At 33.1% G+C, this 23,218-nt stretch overlaps 2 protein-coding genes across 4 annotated transcripts; both read left to right on the forward strand.

The window, feature by feature from the left end:
• The first annotated feature begins 1,872 nt into the window (after nucleotides 1-1,872).
• Nucleotides 1,873-16,793, forward strand: LOC128158877 (uncharacterized). Its single transcript, XM_052821850.1, has 6 exons — nucleotides 1,873-1,919; nucleotides 5,285-5,370; nucleotides 7,756-7,882; nucleotides 10,111-10,277; nucleotides 10,620-10,827; nucleotides 15,601-16,793. Exons 2-6 carry the CDS (start codon nucleotides 5,292-5,294, stop codon nucleotides 16,091-16,093), a joined length of 1,074 nt encoding a protein of 357 aa, XP_052677810.1. The 5' UTR covers nucleotides 1,873-1,919; nucleotides 5,285-5,291; the 3' UTR covers nucleotides 16,094-16,793.
• Nucleotides 16,794-17,716: 923 nt separating this feature from the next.
• Nucleotides 17,717-23,103, forward strand: LOC128158848 (oxysterol-binding protein-related protein 1-like). Of its 3 annotated transcripts, none has more exons than XM_052821821.1 (6): nucleotides 17,717-17,866; nucleotides 18,360-18,476; nucleotides 18,625-18,754; nucleotides 20,505-20,665; nucleotides 20,929-21,148; nucleotides 22,562-23,103. In XM_052821821.1, the coding sequence occupies exons 2-6, from the start codon at nucleotides 18,392-18,394 to the stop codon at nucleotides 23,043-23,045; spliced, it is 1,080 nt and encodes a 359-aa protein (XP_052677781.1). In that variant the 5' UTR covers nucleotides 17,717-17,866; nucleotides 18,360-18,391; the 3' UTR covers nucleotides 23,046-23,103. The 3 variants fall into 3 exon arrangements, with proteins under 3 accessions (XP_052677781.1, XP_052677779.1, XP_052677780.1); XM_052821819.1 differs by having other exon boundaries at nucleotides 17,722-17,866; nucleotides 18,382-18,476; XM_052821820.1 differs by having other exon boundaries at nucleotides 17,757-17,866; nucleotides 18,349-18,476.
• The last annotated feature ends 115 nt before the right edge of the window (nucleotides 23,104-23,218 follow it).

Below are 23,218 nucleotides of genomic sequence, written 5' to 3' on the forward strand. Positions count from 1 at the left end.
CAAAAATTCGTGTGTTAAATTATACCATTTACCAATAATTAGGATGCAATCATTGTAGAGCGCGTAGATTCGAGCGCGGCTTTACGTTCTCTAGAAAGGAATAAATGCTTTCATGTACAATGTATTTAGGATTTGCCTGTCAATTTCTTTGAAGACCAAGTATCAGTACGTCGTACTACAAAGTTTGACATTATATTTAAATAGACCTACACTTTTTTTTGGCGAAACCTACTTTTTTTATATAGTTTTTTTATTTAAATATCTCAATAGTCACTAACTTCAATACCATTATCATGTGATTGATTTCAAGGTCTAAAGTAATGGAATAACACATTTTGTTTATAAAATTGATATATCAGGCACATATCATCAGGAGGAAGAGGGGGTTGTCCCTCCTACTGTTTTTTAAGCTTACATGTAGAAAATTGATATGTGTGGGAGTCCCCCACTTTTAAGGGGAACATATTTGAAAACCGTGGTAATATAAACAAAATTAACGTTAAGGTAGAAGTTTGTTTGGTTCTACCTATCCCCCCCCCACGGATTAGACAATTAAAAAACCAACAGATTGACCTAAAAATCTATACGACCCCCCCCCTCCCCCTCCATACATCAAATCCTTTTCCTTGAAGATGAATAGGAGAGTGTATCTAGTATCTTTAAAAAATGTTCTCTCTCTCTCTCTCTCTCTCTCTCTCTCTCTTTATTCCCCCCCCCCAAAAAAAGATGCCGATGGTTAGGAACTTATGTTTCTATATTTGATAAGCAGAAGTCGTTTTAAAGTCCCCAAAATGCCACTTGCCATAAATATGCTCATAGGTTATTAAACTTCCCATACTTTTATGAATTCCTGTATATTTTTTTCTTTGAAAAGAAGAAACCCAAATTCAAGCTCATTTGTTACTTTTAGAAAAATACGAAAAAGATTGAACCTTTAAAATTATAAAAATTTCCGTTTAACATGTAGGCTTATTTTATCAGAAAAATCTCTTAACTAGCCAGCTCTGAAAAGGAAAGATTGAGAAATTGTCCACTAAATATAAATTCGAATGCATTTTTCCAATGTTTACAGTATGATCAACAATATGTACATGCTGTAGTTGATTGTAATTAAACGTATTCTTTGTTCACTCCTGTTATGATCGGCTGTACGACTCTAAAAGTTTTAGATTTTGAATAACTTTTGATTTTTGTTTTTGGTGATTCAATTATCATTGAATGTCCTTCTGACTAGCCCCTTTATATCAAGTGCTATTAATATACGTTAAATTTCACGTGTTTCTCTCTCTCTCTCTCAAAAAAAAAATTGAACAAAGTAATATTGACAAATATTTGATATTTTGTTTTTTTTGGCAGTATATAAACAATGGTCGTGTCATCCGGTTCAGACATAAACTCGTCGAATAGAAAATGTTTTATTCTACCTTAAAACGCCGTTGCAAATACTTTGCAGTTGCTCTGAGTCTCTAGCAAATGTTTCAGCTTACCAGAAATGAACTAAAGATTATACTGACTAATAATATTTTCACATTACTTAAAATCATCCTGGTTTACCTTCCGGTGAATTGTCGGGGCTTGTATAAACTGAATTTGTTGATATAAAAGGAAATTATATTCTGTCATGGCTGCTATACACTTATCAAAATAAAGGAAAGGACAAAAGAATAAAAAAAATGGAGAGAATTTCGGTGCACGTAACATTTTTGTTTTCACTTTGCTCTCCAAGGGATATAAAACACAAATTCATATATCATATGTGTAGTCATGCATGTGGGGAAATAGTTGTCATTTCAAAAAATAGAATTTCGCTGACTGTTACATGACATGGTATGACACATTGCAGAAATATACTATATAAACAAATGAATTATACTGCACAAAACTATTTTCAGTTTCATCTCCTGTGATCTTAGTAACATGTAAGTATGTAAGCTTTATTTTAAATTTTCTTGAAAACTTTAATTTTTAAAAAATATCGTTTACAAGAATCTGCTCAAATAAATCTTAAAGAGACGTGTTAAGTCATCAATTAAAATCATCATTCATTTTACATTCATCTAATACAAACATATTTGTATGGAAACCCGTTTTATCAATAGTTCAAGAAAAAAATCTCCAGACGGAAAAATAATTTGTTTTCGATGCTGTGGAATCATCACTCTTCGTGGAGGACCAATGTTCGTGACTTTCGTGGGTAACCCTTGCCCATATATTTACACCCTCCCTACAAACGTATTTACCATCATTTGTTTTATATTTACTAAAATTCTCCGGACTTGCAACCAACGAAATAACGTCATACGATCCAAGAGGAATTTTCATACCGACAAACATAAACCCCAAGAAATAAAAGTTTTTAATACATACGCGGGTAGGTTAAGGCAACTCCGAGTTTAATTATCGTCGATATTATTGTCATTTTAAAAAAAAAAATGTTTATTTTTATGAAAACAATGCTAAATGTTAATATCAAGTGAATGTTCATTATGGATTTTATTACTGCTCCTGTCGCTCTTTGAAGCTGTCGTGCAATGGTAGAACCTCACAGTAAAGGAAAGAGTCTTTCTGGTTTTCGACATGTCAAAAGTAAAATTGATGAAAATTAATGTTCTTTAAATCAAGATGAAAGAAAATTAAAATATCATATTTTTCGTTCTTTTTTTTTACTATCATACAACTTGCCATAGAAATAGTAATCAAACTTTTAAATACAATATTTTTGACGGAACGTTGGCGTAGGAAAATATCATGTTTTTGCAATTCAGTATTGCTGTAGATTCATGAGTCTATTTAGCATTTTGAAAACAATAACATTAATTTTTGATTTTTTTTTTCTAATATGAACTAATGATAAGATACTTGCAGTTCAGAATATGTTTTTAAAATATGATTGGCCTTTCAAATTACATTTTAATAAGCTTTTTAAGCGCTCATTCTATAAATAGATTTTTGTGTAACAATAAAAAATATTGTAATATTGGGAGCATCAAACATAATAGAAATATCTTCAAAATTTAAGAAAATTAGAGAAAATGCGGTCTAAACAATAGCATTTAAGTTTTAATGTTTATTCCGATTAATAAGTATACGCTGATAGACATTCTAATGTTCTTTCATTGCATTGAAGAATAGAAACTTCGTACCTTAAACAGATGTCTATATAACTGCAGATAACTATATTCATTCTAATGTTCTTTCATTGCATTGAAGAATAGAAACTTCATACCTTAAACAGATGTCTATATAACTGCAGATAACTACATTCGTTTTTATCTTCCTTTAAGTTGAGGGAAATTATTGTGACCTTGACCGGACCTTTATGCGAAAGGTCAAATTTGATTAAACTGATATATAGATTATATGATCTGTTTGACAGTGACAAAATTTCACGAGTTTCTTAATATAAGGTTTCTAGAGTGAAATATGACATCATGTTGCTTATTGTGACGTCTTATTGATCAGAGGAATTTTTTCCTCATTCACCCCTGAGAGTTGCATTACCATTCCCGCAGAAAACTTGTTAGAGCATGGTGGTCGTGTAATTTCTATTTATAAAGCGCGCGATATTAAATATGGTTTACGGTGTTACCATTGGGGCGAGCGCAGAAGAAACCACACATCTGTAATCATTGTTAAATGCAACCAGTGGACTTTCCCTAACCAAAAAACTTTGGCTTTGTCTCGAAAACTTTTACCACCGCAAGGAATTCGAAGTTATCAAACTTTTATTTCAATGGTCCCTTCCTAGGCTTTTACACTTAACAAACTACCACTGAGCATTAATACAATGTTAAACAGACTTACTAAAATATTTTGATAAACAAAAAGCCGTTTTTTTTTAAGTAAATACAATTATTTTTTATCGATCATTAAAATCAGTAAACAATAAATTGTCTGTCTGTGTTATTTTTCATTCTGTTCCTTGCTGTTACCTGTGTTTTAATTATTTTCCTCTGTGACATCAATTTTGTTTACGCTCTATATGTAGACATGTGCCCTCACTCTTTTTTAGTGTATGATATCCAATATTTTTGAAAGGTTTGACCACATATGCAACTATAACAAATACATGTAGATATTTTAACAGTTCAATTGTTTTCCTTTTATTTATTCATTACAGAATGACATGGCTGCACGTAGATCTAATAATAATTGGACTTCTCTTTTTTAATAATTTTTGTCACCTACCTAACGTATGCATATATGATTGGATCAATATGACAGTAAATTTAGCATGGAACATGTGTATTTACTAAGCAAAAAATTATCAAAACAAAACTAATCAGCCAAAGAGTCACCGTTAACACTGATACTGAATACTTCCTACACATAACATCCAATACAGATGCTTGATCCACCTCTAAATGTATCGCAGGAAATTAAAACTCGAGATCACTGTGACGTCATACTTAACTTTCTTTTGCGCTCGACAGTTTTCGTAAATTTGTCGGACAAATTCGGGGAAGGAAATGACGTCATATGTCAGCAAAAGTTCAGATAGGTACAGGTTTTTTTTTAGGTAAGCATATTGGTTGCATACTTTGGTGTTTTTGAAGGACTTTTTTATTGGTAAATGAAAATAATGTATGCGATTTACAGGTAAGAATTTTCCTTAGAAACGCTTCCTGTTCCGCCATGTTGCTATGCACCGCAAAGGATCACTGGGATAGTAGAACGTTTTCACGCGGGTCCACAAAATTGTCTTTAAACAATGTGCAGATTACAAAGCGAATTTCCTCCGTTCGTACACGTTGTCTATGGAGCCCGCTACGCGAGCGGCGCTTCGCGCCGGCTCGCTGCGCTCGCTATTAATAAAAAGAACTGTCCTTACAAACTAGTAGACAAATTATTGACCATATAAAAGGTGTATCAAATTGAAAGATATCTTCCGTTTTTAAAAAAAAAATACGGTTTTACGTGTTATATATACATATTGAATTTTTTTTAATTACGTGAGAGATAGGTAGAAATTTTCAAATGTCTCTCCATTAAGAATTACTTTTGAAAATTAAAAAAATAAATTATTCACGTTAAAAGAATTTCTAGCGTTTTGGTTAAAGTTATTTGAATTTATTGACTCATTCTGAGATATCACCTGACAAGTGTACAATCATGTATAAGTCTAAAATACATAATTTTAAAGAATAAAAGGTGTGCATTTCTATCTTATTTTTAAAAAAGCGCTCCAGTTTTTTTCTTTACTGAAAGAGGTTTTTGATCTCAAATTAATTATATAATTGATTGATAAATAGATTTCAAATAAACTTTCTTGGTTTTTTTGCAGCTTGGAGATGGGAAACATCTTGCAATATTTCCTAAGTGAACCACCAGAACTTGAGGACGCTTTAATAAGCTACGCCTGGAACTCACGTAAGACAAACAAATTGTAATTCTACATTTTAAAGTACATTGTACCATGCAAGTGTTTAGCATGCGTGGATCCGGATATTTCTTTAAGGGGTATGATTTCGAGGAAATGTTTTGTTTTCAAGGGGGAATTGATCCCTATTTTAGGTTATTTGTGAATTCAGAATTAATAAGTATGAATATTCTGTCGGTTGGGGGGTGGGAGGATATCTGAGTTTCGGATTTTTTTTCATTATGATCTTCCATCTAGATCCGGACATGTAGAGTACAAGTATAACTTCACAAATCTGAACGTGCAAATTAAATGCTTGGTTTAAAAAAAACACTGCAAAATGTATCGTCATGTTTGCTCAGTTTGTTCAATGTACCTTATGTGGCTCCCTTCTCAGCAATATTTTTATTTAAAGTGGCGGATTCAGTTTTCAAATTTAAGATACCAACGAAATGAAACGTTTCGTGGGTCTAACTATCGACATTGTCAGAAACTAAAGGCTTTTCTACATAGAAATCCTGTGTGTCCAGTTGTGTAATATAAAGAAAACCTATAAAACAGAGTTCCTACAATGAATTACATGATGTATCAGCCACTTAAGTCAATTGATCGATTGTGATAGTATGTTTTCCAATGTTAAGAGACTTAATTTACATGTTTAATGTAATCAAACCTTGCACAGTAGATTTGTAAGTACACATGTAAGTATGTTACATCGTTTCTTATCACTTAACTATTCTTTATTACAAAGTTTACTATGAAAGTAAACAATGATTTAACTAGTTATGACAATGTTCCACCAAAGTTCAAGGTTCCTCATTCAATTTATGATGATTTTCTTTGATATATTTGCACTTTGCAGTATATTTTGAAATCATCTACATTTTAAAATGGTAAGAAAGTATAACCAAACAGACAGTGTTTTAAACATTAGAATCTTAAAATAAATATAATTTACACCCATTTATTAATCAAAGAGATGTAGAAATGAAAGTATACGTTTCTAGAATTTAATCAAGGCAGAAGCAGCTTCTGATGGCTTGGTTGCATTTCTTAACAAATCGTAATTTTGAATATCTTTTTTTATCATGAAAGAATAAGTACAAATGTTTACTTACGAAACTTTAATCTGTACCCTGTAAAATCTCTAAAATTCATGACCTGCTAAGGGCTCCATCCCCTCTGCCACTACCAAGGCTTTGCCCTCGATCAAATAGGGCCTCAGAGCTGACCCCACACCCACTGGTTTTTACTGTCGGCCCCTGACGTCAAATCATGGATCCTCCTCAACGCAGAGGTTTAAATAATGTTAAATACAATTAAATTATCGGTATGATATATTGTAAAATAAATACAATTAAAAAAAATAAAAAATTAACAAAACATGTCTTAACTGTGTTACATGTATTTTCTGATCAGAATCTCTTCAGTATATATACACCCCTTTGTCATAATACGTTTTCGTTCGATTTAGATTTTTTGCTGTTCCATATAGATTGTTATACAAAGATCTATATCTTTAATCAAGTATTACATGAATGTGAGAAACAGATGCATGTAAGAGTTGCAATTTAATTTATTTACTGATGAAAAAAGATTGCCACAACATTTCAAAATTTATATTCTTATGAATTCTATATTCATTTCAATCATAAAAATAAAAGTACCATAATAAATAGCATGTCTCAAACTAAACACGCCCAGTGAGTAAACTCTGAGTCATAATCTCATTTCATTTAAATCATTGTTATGACGCCTTCGTCCGAGTGCTACATATACATCCAATGCAAGTCAAAAAAAGGAAGCACATAGTATTATTTCAATAAATATATTTGAAATTAATAAGTTAAAAAAACCAATTACCTCATGGATTAGCGCATTCCATCAATTATCATTTTATTACAGCAAACGTTGTATTTTTCATGTTTAATAGCGACTTTGTAAAAAAAAATAAAACGGTGTTAAACAGAAAAATCTCACACTGGACAAAGTTTTATATGTACATGCATTACAGACTTATACTCTGTCAAAAACATTGTTTAGTGTTCCTTGACTGTAAGACAAAATACGTACAGGTATGGTACCCGTTCAATTCTTTTTCATTGTATTCAAACATCATTGAATAAATACTTCTTGAATCATTAAAAAAAATGAAAACCAAAATGCTTTTTGATTGCAAACAAAGTAATTCTATGATTAATATCCCTAAATCTAGGAAAATTTGACCAAATAAAAAAAAATCGTAAGTAAATAATTGAAAAGTACGTTGATCTATAATCATGCACAATCATTGGCAAATTTTACAGACAATTTTACATATAAAAATTTTTTTAAATATTTTTCTCATATTCTTATTTTTATTTTATATGATTTATGTTAAGGATTTTGTTTTACAGTGCGATTAAAAAGTGTCGACACTCTTATCATAAATAAGGTAACCTTATGGACGAGAATATTTGGATATACAGAGGAGAATGGAATGGAAGTTTACAAAGAATATACTCCTTTAGTTATAGCCTGCATGTGAGTTAATTGTACACTATATAATGCCTGGAATAAAATGGTGCATAAACAAACAAAATCACATTATCTATATAGCAGAAATTACCAAACACAGATAATTGTGTCTTAAAATTAACTTGCATATAGAAGCTATTATCTATATGGAAGAAATTACCAAACACAAGTAATTGTGTAATTAGATTTTTACTGTTTGGCGTTTTTGGTCGTGGCAATAAAAGCAGTTTGAACATTTGAATGTCTATAATTAGAATGTAAGATGGTAGCAGCAGCAGCAAGAAGCAAAATGAGCAGCAGCATCAAATCAATAGTATTTGATTGTTCCGGGTTAACTGCGAACAATATATATGTTAATTATTTACACAAACTTGTCACATTAGTTGAATGGTTTAAGGTTACCCCACAAGGGGAGCCCAATTCAACTCACCCACGACCAAAAGCCATCTATTAAATTTATGATTATAATGCTTTAGGGATACCCTATTTAGTATTAAGTTGCATTGTTTGTATGTGAAATAACCCTTCATTGGCGTTCGGCCGGAAATACGGTCTCAAGCCCTTTCCGGAAATATTCAAGGCCCCACTGAATGTCACTCAAGAATTTGTTGTTACCCAAAGGATTGAGATGCACATTACCATTGCCCCGAAAACTGGTTGATGTTCCCAATAATATCTTTGTTTTAATATATGCCCCAAGCCCTGTTTTTGACATGATGTTGCCTTATTGTCTCCATAGCTTCAAGATCTGAAGAATATCTATAAGACTTGCGTGGCAATATTTGCGACCAAACTAACTTAGTCTTCGGTAGGCTGGTTATGCTCTTGGACATATGTTCTATCAACTCAGCGAGGAGCCAGTCAGAGTCACCTTAATCATTACCCCCACAATGATTAACAAGAAAGTCAGGGGCTTACTCTAATCTAGTAAGATAAATGACCTTTTTTTCATAGGTCAGTGAAATTTAATCCGGCATAACCTTGCCACCATATTTCTATTTTCAATTTTTTCAACCCCAAGTTAATCCCTCCTGTTCTAAGCATGGCTGCCAGAAAGACATGTTTAATAATGGAAGACCCCACACACCATACTGCAGAATCTGAAAGCAGAGAGTTTAACAGCTAACTACTTTAATAGGGCAACGAATATAGGATTTACAAATTTGTGATTTCCATCTGCCTGACTCTCAAATAGAATCTGAATGGCAACCTTGCTGATATGCAGCGGTGGCAGCCCCTATCCGAAAAGAATGTACTTTGTATCGATGGCTATGCAGTCCTAGCGCTTTAGGCCTAATGGCTTTATTTATAACTGCTGAGAACTGAAATCTAGTGAATAGGCTACCATCAAATTGACAGAATAATAGACTGTTAATTAAGGGCCTCATGGACATAAAGGCTAACATATACCTTACTGGACAATGAAAACTGGAAGATTTTTCAATGCAAAAAGCTACCCCTCTCACCATCTGCCAAATTGGTCTGATGGTTAAAAACATGTTGGACTTGTCTAGGGAAAAATTGATGTCCGATACATTAATGATAGTGGCTGGACTATTGCCTTTGGAAAACTTTAGTCAAAGTTTGCAAAAAGCTCCCCCTCTCAGCCTCTGCCAAATTGGTCGTCCTTTGATTGCCTTATGGTCAAAAACATGTTGGACTTGTCTAGGGAAAAATTGATGTCCGATACATTAATGATAGTGGCTGGACTATTGCCTTTGGAAAATTTTAAATTAAAAAGACTGTAAGAAATTTTTTTAAATATGAACGAGCTAAACTTTTTGCTACCTTTTAGCCCCAGTTGATTTTGAAAAGGTTTTGTATACCGAGCCGATTAGAATGATGAGCCCGAGCCAAAAGGCATCTATATAACATGCATATGGATGCTATTATATCACATATCTTCTCCGAAAGGATTAATTTTATTTCCTTTCATTTTATAACAGATTGTTAGTTTGCATATTTTAGCCTTATCATACTCTCTCTCTCTCTCTCTCTCTCTCTCTCTATATATATATATATATATATATATATATATATATATATATATATATATATATATATATATATATATAAATGGGACATTTGTCAAATTATGTCATAGATGATTATTCAAAAAATTGATTAAATTTATCAAGATTTTATTTATGTTTATTTTGTGCTTGAAAAGTTTTGAAATAACGTAACAACGTGATGGACAGCTGTTTGTAATACATGTTCCAACTGAATTTCAGGTATAGGGAATTAAAACTAGCCACTGATCTTATAAAACTTGGTGCAGACGTAAACTTACAAGTTCGTCCTAGGGATATGCAATTTCCGTCCGAAGAGGGTGTCCCACCATTGTATTTTGCAACAAATGTTGGAGATGCAGAGATAGTCAAATTATTGTTGAATTCAGGTAGAGCTCGTTTTTTTCCCTTTTTTTTTTGTTTTACATATAAATGAAATAAAAGAAAGGAATAATTCTTTTTGACAATCTTTATTCTATAGATCTCATCAATGATCTATATCATCATTACAATTAGTAATTTGTCTGATTTTGTAATGAAATGTTTCTCAATGCATGTTTTATAATATGTTGTTCGTAAGTTCAAATCAAATAATTTTACTTGACTCTATGTTCATCATTTTTTTAAAATTCTCAATTAATTAACACAATGTTTTAAAAGGGGGGGGGTTGTTTGGTTTGTTATTCAGCGTTATTTCTTGTCATGAACTTATATATTTGTTGAATATATAGGGGCAAATGTAAATGGATTTCAAGGTCGTCGGCAGTGTGTCGAACTTGAGGAACCCGAGGAAGAATTGTACAGTATCTTTGATCACGTTAGACGAACTTATTCCCGGTATAATAAAGGCTGTTACCGCCCACAACACTTCTTGGAACTTTATCTTGAGGCCGGGGCAAAGTTGAACACAACCAGATGGGGACCTTGTCTGTTTTTTGGGTAATTATAACAGATTATATTCTCAAAATATCACCTCGTTCTTATTATGCGAAAACAGAAAAGAGGGAGAGAATTTCGTCTTTATCACAGTTTGTCAGTCATTCTGTCCCCATTCCGATTTCCAAACAAGTTTGAAAACTTTCTTTGTTTGCTCAGTTCTTATATTAAGGTCCTCCGTTCGCCAAGTTTTTTTCCTTTAAAATGTAATGTGACAAAAATGCGTAAATAGATGTTCTTCAAAAGGCATAGGCACAAACATTGCAATAACACTCAAATTAACATATATAGTGTAGCGGATAGTGGATGGAATATTTCACTTGTGGATACAAGCACCAAAGTTTGCATGAAGGTTCCTTGAACATTACTTGATCATAAAATATCGTTGGCCATTCAAGTTTTGGTCATTTTTAAGATGGCCGCCTCTTATTTCAAAATGGCGTCTTTTTTCATAATGTTTTCATGATATTTTAAATATTTCTGGGTAATGTTTTTATTTTCTGTGAAATTATGAAGAAGAATTTGTTGTATGATATAATTTGATGTTCATTTCATATATGAACACTCTGCGCATGCGTTCAAAAAGATGCTGCAGCTCATTTTTTAATGTACATGATCTAATCGTCTAAGCAGTTGCACTGCAAAGAGCAGTGCAAAATAATTCGGACTTGAAACATTTGCATTCCCCAGAAAAACTAATATTACATCAACATTTCAGTAGTTCTTAACATGAAGCCGCCATTGGTGGTAAGGATGTCCAGTGTGAAATCTGAAAACCGTAATCTTTATCCCAACCCTATCTGGAAAGGGATGGTGAGTTTTATTACTTACATAGTAACCGACCCAATGTATGTTTAGCTTGCAAAACAGATCTCTTAATATGCTCTACAAGAGCAGCTTCTGAGGGATCGAGGGATGCTATTGTACGGACGCTGCTTACGAGCAAAGAGGTCAAGGCGCGTGTCATTTACTCTATTAGCAGTGCTGGACCGAACATACATGATGTGTACAAATTGATTATATGTTCTGTCACACAGTCACAAGGAGAACTTAAAAATCCGAATACCTCTGCAACGCTCTCAAACACATTTCAGCCTTCCATGCTGTCATTTTACATGTCCCATCAAATACGGACTCTGTATCACAATCCGTGAATGCATGAAAGAATTAAAGTGCTTTTGAACTTGGACCCACTGACCAAATATTATCATGAATTGGTATCGATCGCAAATTCCTGCCCTTTCACCCATAACTCATCAACCCTCAAATCATCAAAAACACCCACACCAATAACAACAACAATCTGTATCCGAACTTGATTTGTTACTACCCAAGGCTTCATGTTTTGTATGTAGGAACATACAAATGTCAGCTTCTTCATGGTTTCAAGATGATACAAAGTCTGTATCTATAGCTCTGTTACTGACAACATTTTTCCTTAGTTACAACTATAGTAGTTTCTGTCGTTATAGTTACAGATACGATTTTGTTTGCTAAAAACCCAATAGTTCAGTTTTTTCTCGATACACCAAAAAAAGAGTTCCAAGTCTACTGTTTCCAGTTACCTACCCTCTAGATTCTTTGACAGTCAGCAATATCGCACCATCATCACCTTTTACAATTGCACTGTTCTGCTCATGGGCTTGTGCAATGGCTATGCTTGAAAAATTCAGTGATTCAGTTTTTCTAATGGTAAAGTTTCCAAACAAAAAGCTGATTCTTCAAAGACATAGTTAGCAAATTTAGAAGATGACTGTAGCCTGTTATCTAGACTTTTATTTCCTGTCAGAGCAATGAGATTTACAAGAATTTTTGGAATATAAAACCAGAAATTCCCCCCCTCGCTTTCTCAAAATGATTTTTTGAATACTTGTGTGAAATCTTAGTCGATGCCTATTTTGGAAGCTAGTCAAGTATTGCCAAACAGTGTACCGACAGTTCCCTCACTTGTTATTGACGGTCCATCATTATAGTCAATTCAAAACAACCGAACAATGTCAAACCTTTGATAACTATGCCAATGACATTATCCTAGCGCACTTCGCTTGCGCAAGGCTATTGTCTTCGATGTTTACAAAGATGATAACCATTAACTTGAAGGTGAAACTAGAAGAAAAAGAGGCATTAGATCTAGACGGAAGATAACTAGAAACACTAGACCGCCAAACTCCTGGAACACTTTTTTTCGGTGTAACGAGAACAAAACAAGACCATCTGGATTTAAGCGGACCAAATCGTATCTGCTACTATTACGACAGAAACTACTATAGTTGCAACAAAGGAAAAAATGCAAATCAATGCAAAATGCAAATGCAAAACATGCAGACGTGAGTACTATCAATTCAATAATCACAGTGGGTTCGGATACAGATTGTTGTTGTTATTGGTGTGGTTGTTTTTGATGATTAAAATGATGATGAGTTATGGGTGACATTTGGAAAGGGCAAGTATTTGCGATGGATACCAGTTCATATCATTGTTGGATCACTGGGTCCAAGATCAAAGCATTGTCATTCTTTCATGCATTCACGGACTGGGATACAGAGTTCGCATTTGTTGAGACAGGTAAAATGACAGAATGGCAGGCTGAAATGTGTTTGAAAACATAACAGAGGTACTCAGATTCTTAAGTTCTCCTTATGACAGTGTGACAGAACATATAATTAATAAACCAGAAGAATTTGTACACATCATGTACATTCGGTCTTGCACTTCCAATACAGTAAATGACACGCATCTTGGCCTCTTTGCTCGTAAGCAGCTTCCATACAATGGCATCCCTCGATCCCTCAAGATTAATTGTAGAGCATATTAAGAGATCTGTATTGCAAGCTGGACATACTATTATCGTGTGAAATGTTCCCCTTGGACATGACACATTTTCCCCTGTCACTGGCGTTGAGTGACTTTGATCCGGACACCCTTAATTGACACTCAATTCTGAAATGTTGATGTAATATTAGTTGTTCTGGGGAATGCAACTGTTTCAAGTCCGAATTATTTTGCACTGCTCTTTGCAGTGCAACTGCTTAGACGATTAGATCATGTACATTAAAAATGAGCTGCAGCATCTTTTTAAACGCATGCGCAGAGTGTTCATATATGAAATGAACATCAAATTATATTAAACAACAAATATTTCTTCATAATTTCACAGAAAAAAAACATTACCCAGAAATATTTAAAATGAAACATTATGAAAAAAGGCGCCATTTTGAAATAAGAGACTGCCATCTTGAAAATGACTAAAACTTGAATGGCCAATGATATTTTTTGATCAAGTAATGTTCAAGGAACCTTCATGCAAAATCTGGTGCTTGTATCCACAAGTGAAATATCTTGCTGAAGCTGCTACACTAATATCTACCCATAGCGAATGAAATAGATATACATACAGCACAGGGAAATTCACCATCTTGGAGCTCTTCCTTTGCCCGGCCTTGGAGTTAAGACCTCTGGAACCCACTTACCTAGCAGTGAGCGGCAACCGTTTTTATCACTCGGCCATTTTGGCAAGACAAAAATCTTGCTTTCGGTGACGAAAATCTATATATAATATATGATTTGTTGAATGCACAATCAGGGAATGTCGTCTGTCATTTCCAGTCATCATCGGAAGTGAAACAAAAGAGATTGTTGTTCCTTGTGAACTAGGACATCACATGACCCCTTGGTCATCCCTACCCCAATTATGGCCTCGCTTTGTTTGCATGATATATGTATAATGGCCCGATTATAGTTACATTTTGATTAGTTTTTTAAATTGGTTTTAATGTGCAGCCTCATGTGTGCCCTCCAGAGAACATTTGACTTTTGTTACTTTTATCCTCAAGTATTTACGTATTACTTATCAATTTTAAATAAGCACTTATTTACGATAGGGTTAGTTATAGACTCGATCAGTGTTCCTATAAATAAAGGTAAGACATTGAGAGGCGGGATGAAATTTTATGGTGCAAATTTATCTGTACCATTCCATTAAACAGAAATTTTCATTCATTGAGTTCAACTACGATTCCCTTTTTATTAACAGGTGTTAAAGTTATTTATTTTTGAAAAATTCTCGCAATTATGGTCATGTTCACATGTACACCGGTGTGTTGTTTTACGCAAATGGACCCAAAATGAATCCTAAGATTATAACATACAGCTGAATTCAAAGTTGATGAAAAAATTCATTCAAAACGACTCGGTTTTTAATACTTTTTGGTTTTGTACGTTTAAAAATAATTTTCTCCCGACCTATTTATCACAAAATACAATTGTTTTAAAATTAGGGCGTGGGTGGGTGCCGGTAGGGAACATGTATTTCTTGTGCAATGCTCGAAGAATGCTTGTTTATTTAAACAGATCTAGATTTCAGAATTATTCCTGTGTTAAAGACTGCTTAATCATTACATACAAATTATTTATTTCACGCCGGTTTCATCTTTTCTTCAAACGAAACTCTATATATTGATAAATGGATATCATGACAATAAGAACTAAATCCTCTAATTTGTTAGAGGACGGCAATGTCAAAAAATGGTGGTACAGGATTCAAGAGGATTGTAATTTTATTATCTTATATCGAACATATACTTTATTTTATACGTAGGTAACCTTATGAGATCCAACCTTCGACAAAGCATGTTTGTGTTGAATACACAACTTTAACATGTTTACACTCATACGAGAGCAGTTATTAATGAAAGATAAGACACTCTGAATGGTTTTGGGGTTTAGATTTATAACGTTTGTAACGATTAATTCGTGTTTTTATTCCAAAATATATAGGAGAGGAAAAGTCTTCAAACCCATACACGAAACATCGAGTATTTCACCTGGTCTTAATTTCAAATGTGACAGTGCAATCCTACTTCTACAGCATGGTGTGGATCCAAACATGTATAACATAAGCGATGTCTGGTTTCAATTTTCTAGACACACTCGCTATTCGTGTTTCGGTGGTTGTGTCAAGTTTAGCGTTATTTTGGAGACGTTTTTGGCGGCTGGGTATCATTTCACAAGTGTCGACCACAGCAATCGAGTCATCAGAGAAAAACTGAGACGTTTTGGTGTAAATGTTGCCGAACCAAACAGCTTGAAACAGATGTGTAGATCAGCAATAAGAGAACGTTTAAGGAAGAGTACTAAGGATACAACGATATTTCCAGCCATTGATAGCTTACATATTCCAACATTAATGAGAGATTACTTAAAACTCCTTGATATCATCGACATTGACAGCTTAGATGGTCATTGTCGAGGTGGTCCTGTACATAAATAGGTATAAATACAATACAGTAAAACACGGTTATAGCGAACACGCTTATAATGAATTGACGCTTACAGCAAAGTGAATTTCATTCCCCAAGTCTCTATTTCATGTTGTAAACTTGACGGATATAACGAATTACGCTTTTAACAAAGTACTATTGCCCGTCCCTGGGACTTCTTTATAAGCGTGTTTTACTGTAATACAATAAATACAAAAATCTCACAAACTTTTAGAAAGTATTAGATTTAGGAAGCATGATCTCCATATGAGTTGTTTAAGTTTACAAATTTTAATCCTTTTTTCCATTATTATTTATTTACAATGCATTTCTAAGGTACTTGTTATGAGTAACCTGAATTTTAATGCCATGAACAACCAGGTACAATAGAGATACGATGCCCACAAACCTTTGTTTTGTAAACTGAGCTTGTATAATGTTTTTGGCTACGTCGGTTGTTTACTAAGTATTAATGTTCGTTAACACTTAATTTGATTTAGATTTTTTTTATCATTTGCAAGTTTCTTATCTTTTCAGTTTGATAGTTTAATATTATCTAATGTTTTCAAATCTCATTTATTTTAAATATGGAACTTTGTATCTGGCAACTGTGTTTACAAAACTGGATGTTTTTTAATATAACAAATAGTATTAAGCTTTGTATATTTTGCGTAAAACTTTACAGTATGACATTTGATAGTTTTCTGTCTTTTTAAATGTATGGCATTGCACCTACTCTGTTTAACATTTTTATCCATTATAAAAATTTTAAGATAAAAATATGAACATTTTAATTACATCAAAATGTTATCACGCCCAATAGATACGGGTGAAGTTTTATGATTTAATCTTGATACGTTGATGATAAGTCAAGAGCTGCTTTAAGTTTAAAACCAGTCATTTTGTCAAAGTCGGCTTTTTTGAACGGAACGCTACATTTATGTAAATCTGTGATGCAAATTTGATAAATGCCTGATTATTTATGAAAGGTTCTGTAGAGTGAAAGAAACCAATGATTTAATAATCTTTCCCTGGGTCTCATTTGTTTTAGCTCACCTGAGCTGAAAGCTGATATGCTTTGGAAAAAAAATTGCCAAAAAACTAAGATTCATTTGGCACTTCGTATATGGGTAAAGTCTTGCATCTTGACTGGTCCATTCTTAGGTTCGTATAAATAAATGTATTATAGCATACAATTAACAGAGATATTATACCAAGTCATGGCTGCCGTACATCTGTTTACAAAATTCAAGGTATGGCTAACGATTTAATTCTAGTGCTTGATATAGGATGTGGGCAAGACAATAACAAACTGTCAACCATCTCATAAATCCATAAAACGAAGTACAAATTCAAAACAGAGCAACACGGACCTCTAAAAAGATAGAGGTAGGATTAGGTGCCTAGGAGGAGTGAGCATCCTCTGTTGACCGTTCACACCCGCCGCTTTGTCACAATTGAGCACATCATAATCGAGGTAAATGTTAAAATCGGGAAAATGTCATTATAGGAAAAAATGAAACGTTGATGATTTGGTTTGTTTGTGATGGTCAAAATACCAACATTGAGCAAACACAGACCTCCAATTATTTAATCACTTGATTCTTTGTGTGTGATCATGCATGCGAAGAAAAAGTTGTCATTTCCAAAAATAGAAACTGGTCGGTCGCCTGACATGACTTTTGTATGACACATTTCGGAGATTTACATAGGCAAATGAATGATAAAGTGAAGGTGTAAACAAACACACATAGCTAATCATCACACCTGTGGTGCGTTTTCAGGTAAGTATTTGTATTTAAACATTATTATTTATTTTTATAGAATAAATATTGTACCTAAAATCATTCCTGTAACAAAAATCATTCATCTACAAGCTTAATTAATCAGAAACTGCTTTAAATAACATGTTTACATACATCAAATTCAGTAAACATTAAGAAAGATTAAATTGTATGGAAACCCATTTTATCAATGACTTTAGAAATAAAATAATCTGATTTCGTCTTCGACTAGGATTAGGATAAATTTATTGACTAAGAGCATGTTCTTGATGTACATATTTTTGTCAAAAAATTTGAATATTTTTATCGTTAAAAAAAGGGGGCCCTTTTCTGCAAACTTCAAGATAGATCATTTAAAATTGAGAAAAAAAAATCGCATTGTTAAAAATTTAAAACAGTTATATATGTGGTTCATTTATTTAAAAAGAGCTTGGATTTTTTATTCTCAAAATAATAATATTATGCTTGCTTTATACCATTAGATTATAAACAGATTTTCATGATTGATGTTCTAGCTGTTCGAAGATGGGACAAATTTTGCAATATTTCTCGAGTGAACCACCAGTGTGTAAAAATGAAGAGGATTTACTAAAGTACGCCTGGAAGTCAGGTAAGCTTACTTAAACAACTCCGAATAAGCATCAAAATTAATTTGTATCAAGACACAGTAAGCCAATATAAACATCTTGAAAACATTATATTTTGAAGAAGCAATATCTACTTTTTTCTGAACATTTTGTTTTTTCTTTTATTTACAGTGCGATTAAAATGTGTCGACACTCTTGTTAGAAATGAAGTTACCTTGAAGATGCGAGGAATGTATGGATGTTCCGAGAACAATGGAATAAAGGTCCTAAAAGAATATACTCCCCTAGTTATAGCATGCATGTGAGTTCATTTTGTAATAGACGATACCTGAACTTAAATTGTGTAAAAACAATTAAGTCAAATTACATCAAATATCTACGAGGGTCCATCAAAAAATACGAAGACTTTTGCCATAGCTATGTTATTTAGCATCATATCACTACTAAATTAAGTAGACATATTTAAATAATTTTTTTCAACCATTTGAAATAAAAAAAAGTTTATATATTCCTTTATTTCTAAGAATTATTTAGAATCTAATCCTGCAAAAATTAGGTCACGGCGCACGGTCAAACTTAGTGTTCTGTCAACAAAAAACCATATTATGTTGAAAGTAATATCTCCATAAATTGGGCTTAAAAACAAATAATATTGAAACCTAAAATTAAGAATTGTCATGATATACTTTGTACCAAATAATGACGGGATATGTAGATTTGTTGAACAGATATAAGTAACAAAAGACATTTAGTCGTCCTTAAAATTGATTAAAAACGTTAACGTCGCCGAACGTCACGGCGCAACGAAGAGTATAAACAGTATGGATTTAACTCGAAAAAAAAGCCGATAAAAACTGTGGAATGCTCAATGGTTGAAAAATAAGTATAAGGTTATTTTCACATTTGTTTTTAACTTTTGCATATTTTGCTGGGGTTGTGGTAACTGTATTTTGGACATCAAACAGACCGGAAGAGAGTAGAATATCTGTAAATATTTTGTCAAAAGAATAAACAGCGTCATCTGACACTTAGGGATTTTTTTTACTGTAAACGAAGATACATGCGGTAAAAAAGAAGAAAACTTTGAGGAACAAACTCATGATTTTCGAACAAATGTGAATAAATTAGACAAGTGATATAGTGCCGATTTAAATTGCATGGTGAAGAGCACAGAAGACTCAGGGTGATATAAGGATTGGATATTTCTTTTAATAACTGTACGTGCGTGACCTTGACTTCGTGTTTTCAACGTTACCGTGCGCCGTGGTGACAAAAAATGTTGGTTTTAAAATCGGTTAACTGAAATACCTCTTCATCAAATGGAATGAAACTACATATATCTATAAAATATGTGTTGCTGCATAACATAATCTGTAAGTTATGACTTTTATGAAACAATTATGATAGACAGCCCAATTGTTTTCGTATTTTTTGATTGACCCTCTTACTACAAGAGAATTATTTTTGTAAACCATAGTTTAAAAATATAGTTATACTACACCTTACGGTAAATTTGCACACTGTCCAGACCTTAACCTATTCTAAACGTTGATTTCAAAATAGAACAAACAGGCTCAAGTCATAAATGACGATTTGATTATTTCTACAGTTGAAAATATTATGATTAAGGTGGTATGGAACACTTTCATGTATTTATCGAAATATGCATTAAATGCATTAAATCAAGTGTAATTTTATGAATAGTTTCTTTCCCAAAGTTGTCAGCTAACAGCGTAGAGTAGGGGTTAAACAGGTTCACTACGTATCAATTCAAATCCCTCTGGTGATTTTAAAATTTATACCTTTTCCTAAATATTTTAAACGTATTTTTTAGTTAAATATTGTAAAATTTGAAAATTCTTAACCGGTGAAGTATTTTAATTATAATGTACTTTAATTCACATTAATATCAACAAGTGTCAAATACTCCCTTAAAATTAATCTGGTTCTGTTCTTGCACATTGTGTGCTTAAAAAGTTCCAAAATATGCGTATTCCGCGGGTGTTTTTATTTTTTTTTTATACATGTTATGCAAATTAACTGAATTTCAGGTATAGGGATTTGAAACTGGCCACTAAACTTATAAAACTTGGGGCAGATGTTAACCTATGTCCCCAGGAAAACCGATTTGCGTCTGAAGAGGGCGTTCCACCATTGTATTATGCAACAAATGCGCGAGATGCTGAGATGGTTAAATTATTGTTCAATTCAGGTAGAGATTTTACTTTAAAAGTTTTACTTACTTAGTAAAGAAACATAGAATTGATGTTGTTTTGTCTATAGTTTTATTTATTCACTGCATCAATGAACTTTATCAACACAATAAAGTTAGTTGTCTGGATTTATGATAAAATGTCTTTTTATGTCTGTTCAGATGTATACAATTCGTAATTTAAAATGAAATGAATTTAGAGAAAATTGCATATTCATTCCTAAATTATTTTTGTTTCATTATATCTTTGATTTATTGAACAGGGGCGGATGTAAATGGTCTCAAAGGTCGTCAGCAGTATTTGAACCTCCAGGAACCAGTAACAGAACTATACAGTATCTTTGATATCAACCGAGGAACTTATTCCAGGTCCGCTAAAAGCTGTAGTCGACCGCAAGCGTCTCTTCAAGATCTCGTGGAACTTTATCTAGAGGCCGGGGCAAAGTTGAACACAACACGATGGGGGCCTTGTCTTTTTTATGGGTAAATAATTTGGATTGTTTTGTGCTGTTATTTCTATACATTATTTCTGTTGAATGTGATCTCTTAAGGACGACGGACCCAATTTATTTTCACAGTGGTGATTTTTTTCATAAAAATTTTACTTAAGTTAAAATTATCGATTTAGATTTTTAAAAGGGACCACTTCAAACTTTGTTTCTAAATTGAATATAATGGAAAAAGGCATTCTTGCAAATATAATAGATTTTAAAAAAATCAACAATAAACTGTCTAACGAATTGAGACATAATACTTACATGATGATTTTAGTATCATTCAAGGTGACCATGTCATCGACTTCGTTTTTTCGGAGGGATGCCAAAGTGCGGAGAGTTGATTTTCCTAAATTTTTCATAAACAGTACTGTGAACATTCTAAGAGTTATGCAGAACATTTTGAGGGTGGTTTGTGAAATAAAACAACAACCAGAGTGTTTAACATTTGTTATGATAAAATACTTCTAATCAAGAGCACAGGGGTGGTTATATTCTATCTTTAAAACATTGTCAGGTAAAAAGGAAATTTGTGTGAATGTTAAGTAATGTTAAAAAGCACATTTAGTATGTCTCAGTCATACCAAGTTTAGCCAATACTTGTACCATAAAAATATGCATTGATGACGTAGAGCAGTTAAAGATGGCGTCAATAGCGATTTTTACAAGTGTTTTAGTGATTGTGTCGTATTATTGAAATTCAAATATTTATTACAATGTACAGACCCATCTTTAAGGTGCGCAATACGCAAAACAAATTAGATACGTTGTACTTAAGGTATTCATGAGTCCTTTCCGGAGTTTTATTCTATCTTATCAAATTAAGCATTTGATTTAATTTGATAAAATTAAATTCAGTAAGCGACACATATGAAAAGACTGAGAAAGAACGATTAAAATAACAAACAAAACCCACAAATCCTTCGTTGATCTATTTTGTACACCAATTTCATCAGTGTATAATAAGACCTACATTTTGGAGCACAGCGGTTTCTTCGCCTCATCAACCTAGTCGAAGGTAGTCGTAAAATTCTCAAATGAATTTTAATATTTACCTATTCGTAACGAAAAAAAAATGGCAATGTCATTAAATTGTCATCCCTACTAGACTAAGCTTGCAAAGCACGACCTTTGGTGAGAGAAAAGTAAAAAAACGTTTGTGGTTAGAACTGGGTACTTTTTTTGCTCGCCGTAGCAATCCAAACTGAGTGGGACACAATTTAAAGTCACACCAACAAGTATCTGGTAACATTTAACTACACCACACCGTGATATTTTAACTTTTCTATGAAACAAATTAAAAATGCTTAATCATTACCAAAAAATTATATTGCACTAACTGCGTTTATGGTTTTCATATATATGTATACAGATTTATGCATGATTGTTCTTTTACACATAGGAGAGGGAGAGTCTTTAAGGCCAACTGCCCAACGACTTTGAATATTCCTGGACCATATTTTAAATGTGACACGGCAATTCTACTTCTACAGCACGGCGTGGATCCTAACATGTATAACCTCAGCGATGTCTGGTTCCAGTTTTCTGGACACAGTCGTTTTTGCTCGAATAATGATTGTGTACAGTTTAGTACTTTATTGGAAACGTTTTTGGGGGCTGGGTATCATTTAACTAGCGCCGACATAAACAATCAATTCATCAGAGAAAACCTGAAACGTATTGACGTTAATGTTGAAGAACCCGTCAGCTTGAAACAGATGTGTAGGTCAGCAATAAGAGAACGTTTAAGGAAAAGTTCTAAAGATACAACGATATTTCCAGCTATTGATACCTTACACATTCCATCCCAGCTGAAAAATTATTTGAAACTCCGTGATATCATCGACATTTGTAGCTCATCTATCCATTGTAGAGCTAATTTTTGAAAACGCAATGCAATTTGTTTCTAATTTCAAAAGGCGTAAATAAATATTTCGTACCAGAGTTTTTATTGGATTTTTGTGATCGGCTTCGGCCGATCACTGTTGTGTCCATATGAGGCATCCGGCAAATGCTTCCACCTGCGCACACATTCCGCTTGCATAAGTAGTTCTTATAA

Source organism: Crassostrea angulata, chromosome 8, assembly GCF_025612915.1.
Source record: "Crassostrea angulata isolate pt1a10 chromosome 8, ASM2561291v2, whole genome shotgun sequence".
NCBI lineage: Eukaryota > Metazoa > Mollusca > Bivalvia > Ostreida > Ostreidae > Magallana > Magallana angulata.